Raw genomic sequence first — 11642 nt, forward strand, 5'->3', positions numbered from 1 at the left:
ATGTTATAGGGCAACACCTTTAACAACTGAACATCAGCACATCTTCATACTGAATGTCATGTAACAATACCTGTCTGCACAACCTGTACACTGACTTGGACATCTTACATTATTCATATATTATTTTAGAAATACTGTCAGTTTAGTTGGAACCGAATCTGGTTGCATTTTCTGATAAACATTTGATGATGTTCCTCCTCCCACGATGAGTAGACTGGACTCCATTTGCCATTGTTTGCATTCAGATTACTCATCATCTGACCATCGCCAATGTCAATCTTAAAACAGATTATTGTTGCTTTGCATTGATTTCCATCCCACTGTCTGACTCAGGCATTCACAGCATCGCCTTTTCATGGGAACTAAAGACACTGTCATCATGACAAATACTGTAGGGATGGGAATTTAATTTACGTAATGACCTTTAATAGATGATTATGTAACAAACAAAGTATAAAAAAGACTTTCACCCACACAGAATGCTGTTTATATAATAACAGCATCCCCATGAGATCAAGTAGTTGTAGGAATTTGTTACAATACAACTTTCTGCGGGAGGAAATCCTGGTGTGCTACAATAGCCACCCATTCATTTAGCATAGACAGGACACCTGCGTCATAATCCCTGTTTGGGAGCGTTGCCACCACTCCGTTACTGTACCTAAACCATAAATCTGTCTCCTTCTCTTCCTGTTATGGCTCCACAAATGCAGGGTTACATGGGACCTTCATTTGGTAAAATGTATCTTGTCCAGCCAAACATGTCATACAAACATGTCATTGGGGCTTGTTTTTGAAGTAATTTGACCCACTTTTGGTCTAATGTCACTGTTTGAAACACGGCTCATAGGACAGCAGACTTCCCCCACAGTCCCAGACACAGAATTAACATGTACTCTTGCTCTTCTCCTCTTCCAGCTGTTCTTTCTCCCCCTTAGCCAACCAGGGGTCTCATTACAGGAACTCTTTAAATCTGAAATCCTATCTATCTCCGTATATGATGACATTTAGGACTTTTGTTGTTACAGAAACTACAATTAGGAAGAAACAAAGAAGTTAGGAATTCCAAGTTACGATGGCATAGACTGTCCTAAATTCAAAATAACTGCCAAAAATGGCAGCACACTGTTGTTAGGTCTGTATGGCAATGCCAGTGAAGATGGGGAAGATGGAACAACATGAACACCGATATATAATTTTTCAAACCGCATGATGATGCTTTACATTATCTGGACCATGTTTTAATTGGTATATATTGACTGGCAAAACGATTAATTCTAAATAGTCATTGATATGCTTCCTCTGGCTCTGGAGGCCTACAAGGAGGCATGGAACTCTGGCAGTGGTTGTGCAGATCAGAAATGCCCTTGTTTTTCTTTTCTAAGGGTGACTTTCAGTTGATTCTGGCTTGTCAATCTCGAGTTGCATATCAGTGCTTTCTCAACACAGGAGCTTAAGTTATTTATTTAGTTAGTTAGTAAAGATAAACTAGGAGTTGAGGAATTTCTTCTGTGATAGGAAGATGGGATTTGTTTCCATGACTTGAAACTTTAGTTATGATAGGAAAAGTAGTGCGGATATTTTTCCATAATGAGGCCCCAGGTGTGAATGCCTTTGCTGGCCAGTGGTCTATTGATCCTGTCCATTCTCCCCTTACCCCTCCTCCTCTTCCTTCTTTGTTAAATGAGGGGAGGCTCAAAAAAAGGGATTTTTTTTTTTTTTTTTTCATTCATTTGTATTCTGTAAGTGTTACATGCACATTGTGTGATATACATTGTATTGTTATACTTTTTCATTCACAATAAAAAACACTAAAGTAAATGAGGGGAGGCTCAAAAACATGTAACAATGTGTAAACCACATTAGGGGGCTGTGCTCATTTTGTGTGTTTGTGAACAGCAAAGCAATCCTTTATGTTATCTCCTTGGATTTCTCTATCTAGCTATGTGATATTTCTTCACTTTTTGGCAGTGAGCCCTCGTCTGACGAGTAAATAAATCCCATCTCCATCCTTCTGATTTCCTTTTCCCCCCTGAAGACGTGAGGTCTTGGCGGGGCTGTGGTGAGGAGGAGGAGGCCATGAGGAAGAGCGTATCTCCGTTGCCAGGCAACGAGTTCAGGAGCTCAGCCGGCACCACGCGTGTTTTTGGCGTTCCTTTGGAAGAGGTGACGCGTACTCACACAAGTGGCCATGAGGTTCCTGCACTGGTGAAACACATCGTGGAATACATCGAGGAGCATGGTGAGTGACACACACACACACACACACACACACCTTTCCTGCCATTCATAAATATTCATTAATAAATGTCGATCTTTTTGCTCCTGGGCTACAGATCTTTGTTTCACACCATTTCCCTATGTCCCCTTCAGGTATTAAGAGCTTACATTGTCTTGTAATTGCACTCAGTTTAGTTCATGAATTATCATAACACTGGATTATGTTTCATTCATTTCAGCTTTTGTTCAAAGCGAACATATGCAACTTTTGAATGAAGAGATACATTTACATTTAGGTAATTTTAGATACAAAATTCCTCTCATTCAAACAAAACATTAAATGTATTATTTATCAATGTTTATTGTCACAAACAATTTGTACACAGCACAACGTAATGAGAGCTAGCCTCTGCAATTAACCCATTTTAAGCATAAGACAACCTCGTAAATAAAATACGATGTGCTCAAACCCTGAGCCACAGCCGCTTCACCGGTCTCTATTCTGTTCTATATATAAGACAGGACATTGCACCTTCGTGGAGGCGTACTTATTTGACTGAAATTTCAGAACCACTGTTACATTTCACATGATGTATGATTTGAAATCATAGCAGGAATTAGACAAATACCCACTAAAATCCCTCAATGTTCCACTTATAATTTCCAAGTACATACTTCTCAGTGCCCAGTTACATCTGATTGTCTTCTTTAATGTTTCAGTATCCCAAGCACACCCTGCTGCTGTTGACCGCTCTCGCATCACGATAAACCAAAATATGTCGTTAGTGGAGATTTAGATTACGTGATAAGATGAACTCTGAATGCACCAACACAGATCCACGGTCCACTTCCTTCTTCATTATATAACAGTTCTCGCAAATGGAGCTCCACTTGTGAAAACAGATGAGCTTCACAGTGAAGACAGGAACCCACCAAAGCCCTGGCCCTGGGCCTTTCCCACATCCCCCCCAGGAACATTCCTCATCAAGCCTGGCGGAGCAGGAACTTCAGTCTTATATCACTGTCTATTGTAAGAGCAGGTTGACAGTGCAGACGTCTTGCTCCGAAGGTTCAGTAATAAAACGTGGTGACTTCTGCAGCCAAATTTAAGTCTTTAAACTAACCAGCCAAAGGCAGGATTTTTCTGCAATTGGCTAGTAATAGCAGCTGGCTGCTTAAGACTATCAGTACCAGTTTTATGTTACATAACTCATATTGCCGGTGTGGTGGGACACCGTCGTCTTTGTGCTAAGGATGGTTGGTGGGAAAATTGGAGACATTCAGATTAGTTTGACTTGCTTCCTGATATCTCATCATATGGTCTGTGCAAAATTCCACATGGATGTAAAGAAGACAAGTTAAGCAACAGAAGAGGCTTCCTTCTGTTGCGGAGTGAACACTATCAGTCGCAAAAGACATTTTTGTCTTGAAACCTGTCAAGTCAGTGAGTCCGTCTTTGACTACGGGAATGAAGCTTTACCTCAATTCCCCTCAAGTGACCAGTGAAACAGGTTGGTGGTTTGTGTGACCCGGGCCGCTCGACCATATGAGGTTATGTAATAAGTCTTTAATCCTCCCAGACCTGTGCTGGTGCATTAATTAGAGTGGTGCTGCCAGCCCAGAAGTTATTCAGCCGACGAAAAGGCTTTAATCTCTCTTATTTGATGTGTGTGATGTCTGAGGTTTTAGTGGGAGCCGGGTGTTGAACATATGAAGTAAAATGGTAATCTGGTGTAAGACAAAGATCGGAAATGGAAAGCACTTAAAGGTGTGTCGGACCAAAGCTGTGGCATCTGTGACTTGATTAAATGATCCATACAGATCCCTCGCATGGTTTCACCATTCACAAAGAACTTCTCTCTAAAGTTCTCTTTTTTTCTTCATCCAATTGCAAAACCTTGAATGCCTTGGAAGACCGTCCAAAAGTGTGCTTCGTTATCCCTGTTTGTGCAATTCATCACATTTTGCCCGTCTCTATAACGTGTGGCTGTTGGGAACAAGTATAACCACTTATGCCTTTAGACATGTTCAGGCAGCTCTATGTACAAACTGCTTTTTTTTTAAGCACACCAAACTCCTTTGTTCTCCGCCGGTCAACCATTTTCTTCTGGAACCAATCCGAAAATATATACCCAAACGGGTCGATCAGCATTCTCAGTCGACAGCCATTCTTTTTACTTCCCAGTGTCGTAGATTTTCTCCATCCATTGTACCTCATGCCAAGGAAAAAGAACATAATGTACAAAGAAATGTTATGCTCAAATGCTGACAGGTGATGCAAATTGCTTTGTCCTCTTAATCCCAAACGCTTACCACTTTTTGATCCGACCCCTGCACCCGGAAACAGCTATTTATCATATGCACATCCACATGAATACATGCAGCACAATCACAGACTCGTTGCAAAGCCCATAACCTGTCCGTGTTTTGTTTCTTAATGCACTTTAATTTCTTCGCAGATAAGCAGTTCTTACAGCTGAATTTTATTATAGAAAATATATCTTATTATAGTTACACAACAAGCTGGCATGCCTCACTGATAAATCACTTTTACCAGACAACAGACTTTTACAGACTTTGGCTGGTATGAATGCCCAAACTCAGCTCCAACCAGGCCTTCTGCTTAGACAAAGTATAAATGCAGGTGGTTTGTTAACGGACTAGGGCTGTGATTACACCATCTTACCAGCAATGATGTCAATCTTTAGCCATGTTTGGGTTTTGACTGAGGCATGTTGTGCAGCAGAATGACATAACTTTAAAAAAAAAAAAATTCCATTAGTTTGAATCATTGTCTGACCAGCCGAGAAGCATAAAAAATGTTCCAAAAATCACCTTTCTTCATAGCTTTCTTTCTAACACTGCACTGCCTCCCTCTCCTGGCTGGTGCAGCAGCGTAGGTGGTTTAACATGGACGTTGGCTCAGTAAATATTAAGATGTATGAATTATATATGTCTTTGAGGTAAGTGATTATTGCTGCGTGTATCATCAGGTCATCTGGACCTGGAGGGGCTCTTCCTTGTTAATGGCAACGCAGAGCACGTGGATTGGCTGCGCCAGCGTTATGACAGTGGTGAGGAGGTGGAGCTAGAGAAGGAGGCGGACCTGGCGTCAGCAGTCAGTTTGCTCCGACTCTTCCTGCAGGAGCTTCCTGAGCCGGTTATCCCAACGGCGATACAAGGACACATTCTACAGCTTCACCAAGGTGTGTGTCAGCGACTGCTTTCCCCACCTCTCATGCCATTTCTCCACTCACTTACTCCACCTACTTTGTCTTTTTATCTACTTTGAACCCAACAACTGATGTTTTCTTTTCTCTCTCTCTCTAATTTGAGGTTAAAGCTTGACATGATTTTTGACTTGTTGCAGAATTTGTTGTTTCTGCTATTTTTTTTCTATATATTTTTTCCCTGGTCCCCATTTTGGAGTGCGACAATGTTGCTAATGTACTGACTAGTGCGTAGGCTTACTTAATATCATGGCAAAAAAACAAGTATAAAACACACTCTACTGTCTGCCATTTCTGCCACAAGTTGAATTTCTATTTACGTGTTATGTCTGTTGCGATGTAAGACCATGGTTATCTGAGCTGAGTACTCTGAGAAGAGAGTGCAATAGTAAGATCACTACATTTATTTAGCAGAAACTGTCAAAAGGCGATGTTATGAACACTATGAGGTGAGATGTACTGCAAGTACCTTAATGGTCTGATCTGTCTGTCTTAAATCAGTTCTGATAATGCACATTTCTACATTCAAAATAATGTAATAACCAATAACGGTCAAATGCCCTCAAATGGCAGGTCATGTTACTATTCACCAAATGTGTTCTTTATTTAATTATTTCCATTGAGACGTTTTTGCAAATTTGGGAAAAAAATCATCATGTGAGTTATAGGGATTAAAAAAAATGTGTGACACTTGTAGGCATAGGAGTTGTTTTTAAATAATAATTAAATAATTTTAAACTTCCATTTTATAGTCAGGTTTACTTCATATCTTGGAGTAAAATACATTTAATGGGTAATATATCATCACAAGTCTCCCTCTTCCACATTTGCACCGTTTCCATTTCTGTGCCTCCTCTTTGCCCTGTACTCTGTTTCTATCACAGATAATCTATTCTAATCCCCTTGTCATGATGATGGTTGTTCCTGTTGCTGTCATGCAGATTATAGCAGTGTGTTGGGGTTACAGGGACTCTCCATGTCATGTCATGCCATGTGATTTCTCAGTCTATCATACTCTGTAAATGCACTACAAAGCAGGTACAGGTAACCTCATGACACATGGAATAGTATAAGTTAAAACTACTCAAACTACTAATTAAACTATAATAAACTACTAAATTAAACAATTCCCATCATGCTACATTTCTCCCCCACTGCCAGCTCCTGTTTCACCTGATTTCACCTCTCCCAGAGGATTGTACATTAATCTTATCTCTGTCTTCATGTTTTCTTGAGTGGAGAATGTTTAAGGTCAACTGTAAAGGAACAAAAAGTGCGTGATAAAATATAACTCACTGCACAGTGTCTCCAAATACAGTTATGAATAAGAGTGTTGGAGCATGTGTACGTCTTAAAGATGATGATGATGATGATGATGATGATTATTAGAAACAGGCTTTTCCTGTGAAAGTATGTAATATGTGTGGCCGCAGTGAAGCTTGTAAAATGCTTATAATACCCCCATGTAGTCATACATGCTATTCTACTCTCAAACATCCCCAGATTACAGCAATGAAGAGGATCTGTGTAGAAACTTGAAGTACCTGCTTCAGCAGCTTCCATATCTGAACTACGGCCTGCTGCGTTTCCTGTGCCGCTTCCTGGCCAGCGTGGCTTCGCTTCAGCAGGACAGCTGGAACATTGGGACGCTGGCCGCTGTCTTCGGACCCGACATCTTCCAGTAAGATGCCTTTGAAGGGCTGCTGTGCTTTCACCTGCAGTTCAGCTATTGCAATTGTTTAACCACCCATGGGAAGCACTGTACAACCAACACAACGTGCTCTTCTTCTCGTGTTTGCAGTCTGTCAACAGAAGGAGAGGACCTGCGAGACCAGGAGTCTGTCAGCAGAGTCCTGGCAGAGCTGTTGGACAACCAAGAGGGCCTGTTTGACTCAGAGGAAGATGACGTCTCCTCCACCAATGACTACAGCTCCATCAACGAACAGGTATTGCCCCTCACCTTTTGTTTCTAACTTCTTCATCCCCTCTATCTATCACTTATAAATCTGGTGTCAATGTCTGCTTGTATATATCTGGTAATATAGACATAGTGATATGGCACACATTTTATGCATTTCTATTGTTTGCACGATTCAAGCCAATTATTAACTTACGTTCTGCAAATATAAACCAAGTACAATAAACATTAGCATTGAGAACAAAGCAGGGACAGCACATTGTTGTAAGGCTCTTTGTGTAAAAACTAGCATTCCTGGATTAATTGTCTAGTTACAAAACACATCAAACATCCTCTTTGTCTTTTCCTTTTGTTCTTTTTTTCTTCCTCTTTCATGGCACCGAGACAGCAGAATTTGGCATTTAACTCTGCCAGGGTCAGGGGTTAAATTCTTTCTGGGTCGACACAGAGAGAAACACACAAATCCTTCTTTTAAAAGTGAAGGATTAAAATTACGATTTGCCGTCAAACTCTGTAAAATGGTCCGCTCCCTCATGATAGCATAAGCATACGTTTAAATGTTGTGCCATTGCTATGATTCAGGGGATGACTTATGATTGTGTATGACAGGCCATTTCAACTGGCGGCCTGCACACCAACTCCCCACGATCCGTTCTGTTTACAAATAAATACAATTCAAAACTTGTTTCTTTTAAAACCTGAAATACCCTGCAAATAAGGAGGTGGTTTTCCCAAAACAATCCTTGATATTATCGCATAAACAAATGTATCACTGATAAGGTTGCGGCATCAAAAGATGCTTTTTTTTATATCCAGATCTATATCTATGTGTGACAGATCACAGATCATAGATATATTGAACAGTATGGCCGGACAGACTAGGTGGAGCCACCATCATGGTGAAAGTGAGAAATATACAAAAATCTATTTTATTGTAATTCATTGCCATGCATGCGGATCAGGTAAATCTCAGTCAGCAGCTCTACTGACGGAATGAGTGTTACTATGGTTACATGCATGCTCTGTGTCTGTCGCTCAGGAAGGTTCTGCCAATACACCATTCATGATGCATGCTTGGTTTTCATAGCACGAGTGCAGGTGTCTCTTTCTTGACTTCATCCAAAATTGTAGGTGTTGAATTGCAGGAAACGTGTTGTTATATATTTGTTTCAGTATCCCTCAAATATGGTTCCCTATTTCAAAACATAACCCGGCCTCCAGGGTAAGGAACATAGATCTTTATTATCCTATGTTTTGAAGAAAAACGTGTAATATCTGGAGTGAGAAATTGTACCTTTAAACACAAATTTGCAAAAAGACAAGGGGTTAATTCATGAGGCCAGAAAAGGGTTGAATAATTTTACAAAATACTGTCGTCCATTTGAATCACTCCAAGTAAGATGTGATTGCAATTCAACCAAACTGGCTGTATGTTCTCATGCATGATTTGCTCAAGCATCTTGGATTGGGGTTTTAAGTCATCAATCATTAATTGCAATAGTTGGCTCTACTAGTAAATAATGCAAGAAATGCTCAAAATAGATAGCAAGAATTAGAGCACAGTTCTACTAAAAGTATCTTTTTGGACTCCAGACATACCAGTTTATACATTTTACACGACCAGAGGAGACACATTGGGATTAAATGACCTCATACTATGTCAAAACAAAAATCTCTTCCAGTGAAACAAACCCCAGTGAGAACTATTAAATAGCTGCAGAAGGTCAGGCAGAACTTGCAGGCATGTAAGTATTAACTTCCTCCAGCTATTGTTGTACAGTGTATATTATAGTATTACTGAACAAAAAGTTCTTCTGTCAACTAAATGCTTTTCAGAAGATTCTCCTCCGCCCCAAACACACACACATACTGTACACACAGTTATAAAAATGTAACATGTAAGGTGTCAGGATCAGCATGTGAATGTGAATTAATGAGCCTATATGCAAAAAAAAACAAAAACATTCTCAGCTGTTTGACTGTGTTAAAATATAAATTTTTCATAATGTTCGTTGTCTTACGTCTACATTGAACGTGCAGAACGTGACTGGCAGACTAAACAAACTCTAAGGCATTTCCCCTGTTGCCAAGCAACACAGCGTGACTACTGGGCCAACAGCAGAAAGAATGGCATATGTAACATTTAATTGTACAATAGCCTGATAACATTATGTTATTTTATGATGGCATGTACAAAAACACAATAATTACCCTTGATCGGTATCTCATGTTGCCATTTAAGAGTGCATTCTCCAGCTCGGCAGGGGAGCTGTAAAGATTATGTTTCGATGTTGAAGTTTCAGGCTACTAACAGTCATTGTGAACGTCTGGCCATGAGAGAAACAGCAACGACTGTGAGTTACCTTTTCATTTAGTCTCACTGCTTGCTTGTTTTTTTTGTTTCCTTTCCTCTTTTTTTACGGATACCCTCCTTTTTTTTCTTTCGTCTTTGTTGCAGTTTCTCTTCTTTAGTCTGTTCTTTATTTACAACTCCACTTTTCTGGGAAACTTATCTCGATTTTGCCTGCATTGTAATCTTGACTCTTGAGTCATTATCTGTCATATTCAAGAAAAAAAATGTACCAATGCGGTTTGTAAACGAGACAACTAGATCGAGATTAGAATCAAATTTTATCTAAATTTTTAGAAATTTTATGTCTTTAACTTTGTTAGTTTTTTAATGCATGGCGTATCCGATGAATGAGAATAAAGAATATGACGTTAACAAAAGACTGAATGAGAGAAAGGAGAGCGAGCAGCAGGGACAGTGAGGGGAAAAAAACTGTAAAGACAAATCATCTGTGTGCTGATCCCTCTGTCTTATGTAACACAAAGGGCAGAAAAGTGGGTGGTTTAGAGAGGAAGGGGAGGAAAAAGCAGCCAGGAAGATGGGGGAGAAATGGCGAGAGTGCATAGACAAGAGGACTAAAGAACTGGAGGGAGGGAGAGAGATGGCGAGGGAGGGGAAGGATAAGAAAAGAAGCTGGCGATGATGTAACCATGCAGCTCACACCTCCAGACCCTGCACTGAGGATGGCTCTCTGTGCGAACAAACCCTCATGAAAGGGATTATATCACACACACACACACACACACACACACACACTGTCACACACACTGTCACACACCTTCCAGACTAAGTTTAAAATGCCTCACAGGTTACTTAATTTCGAATAGACTACAGGCGGTAGACGCACATGAAAGGCGGAGGGAGTGAGAAAGAAGACGGTTTGTTGTGTCATGGCATGTTTAGGCATAACTGTGAAACTCACCGAGGCTGACAATGAAAGGTGCTAAACTGGATTCTGGCTTATTTGTTTGTAAAAAAAAAAATGGGAGTCTGTTGAATTGTTGTTTAGGTTGGAGCGAGGCTGTGCCGAGGCTTGTTGCTATAATGATGCCGGTGGGTGTGTTTGTTTTGATTGAGTGTGTGAAGAAGCTTTTCTTGCCAGGCTACCTGGACAAAGTCGGGACTAACTATATTCAGAACTCATTCCCTCATTTATTTTAAATAACAATATAAAATGTATTTATACCTGTGCATACAGTACTGAGCGCTTGGCATACTCTCTGGCTAGCACAATGGCTGGACTGTTGGAAAGTCAGTTTTGGTTCCTCAGCACATGAGAGAGGAAACATACTAGTCGTAGACCACAGCAGTATTGCATGGTGTGGCATTAAAAAGCAGCGTGCTCTGCTCTGAAATTGAGCAGCGGGGCAGAAACAGTGTGTAGTGAAATATGAAAAGTAAGCAGGCTGTCCCATCTCAATAAGCGAGTACCTCTGTGTTTTGGAGACTACTCTTGGCTTTTGCTGTTGATAAAAATATGACTTGAAAGCTTCATTTAATTTGCCCATTGAATCTCATCCAATCCTTGTAAATACAGCAGAGCTGCTCATCTCCTTACATTTTCAATAATCATTCATGCCAACTGTATGAATTACCAGAAAAACACTTCGCATGCAGCCTGTAAGCAATTAAGAAAGAAATGAGTCCCAACTTCTAGTTATTCTATTCTTGTAAATGGCTGACCATTAAAATAAACTCTAATTTTCGAAATAAATGATAAAAAAGGAAATTTTATAGCCGATTTATTGGGACAATGGGACTACGAGTGTTGCTCACGACGGCCATTAGTTAAGGCCATAATGGGACGACGTTTAAAAATCCATCCGTGATGCAGCGGGTGAGAAAAACAGAGAACATCACGCAGACTCAAATCTCCTTTCCTATCTGAACAAAGCTGCAAGGGTCATTAATGTAACTTAAACGG

General features: G+C 40.3%; 1 protein-coding gene and 1 long non-coding RNA gene across 3 annotated transcripts in view; one reads left to right on the forward strand and one right to left on the reverse strand.

Annotated features, from left to right (window-relative positions):
* The window catches only part of LOC311013797, a 294894-nt gene that overhangs the window by 153195 nt on the left and 130057 nt on the right, over positions 1-11642 (reverse strand). The gene's annotated exons all lie outside the window — the stretch shown is intronic.
* fam13b (family with sequence similarity 13 member B) overlaps positions 1-11642 on the forward strand; it is a 67131-nt gene that overhangs the window by 18154 nt on the left and 37335 nt on the right. For both annotated transcript variants that reach the window (XM_084009986.1, XM_084009987.1), the window contains exons 3-6: positions 2039-2242; positions 5214-5426; positions 6954-7131; positions 7252-7396. In XM_084009986.1, coding sequence (XP_083866112.1) covers positions 2080-2242; positions 5214-5426; positions 6954-7131; positions 7252-7396 — 699 coding nt within the window. In that variant the 5' untranslated portion in view covers positions 2039-2079. The remainder of the gene's footprint in view (positions 1-2038; positions 2243-5213; positions 5427-6953; positions 7132-7251; positions 7397-11642) is intronic.

Source organism: Eutrigla gurnardus, assembly GCF_963514095.1.
Source record: "Eutrigla gurnardus genome assembly, chromosome: 5".
NCBI classification, from domain to species: Eukaryota; Metazoa; Chordata; class Actinopteri; order Perciformes; family Triglidae; genus Eutrigla; species Eutrigla gurnardus.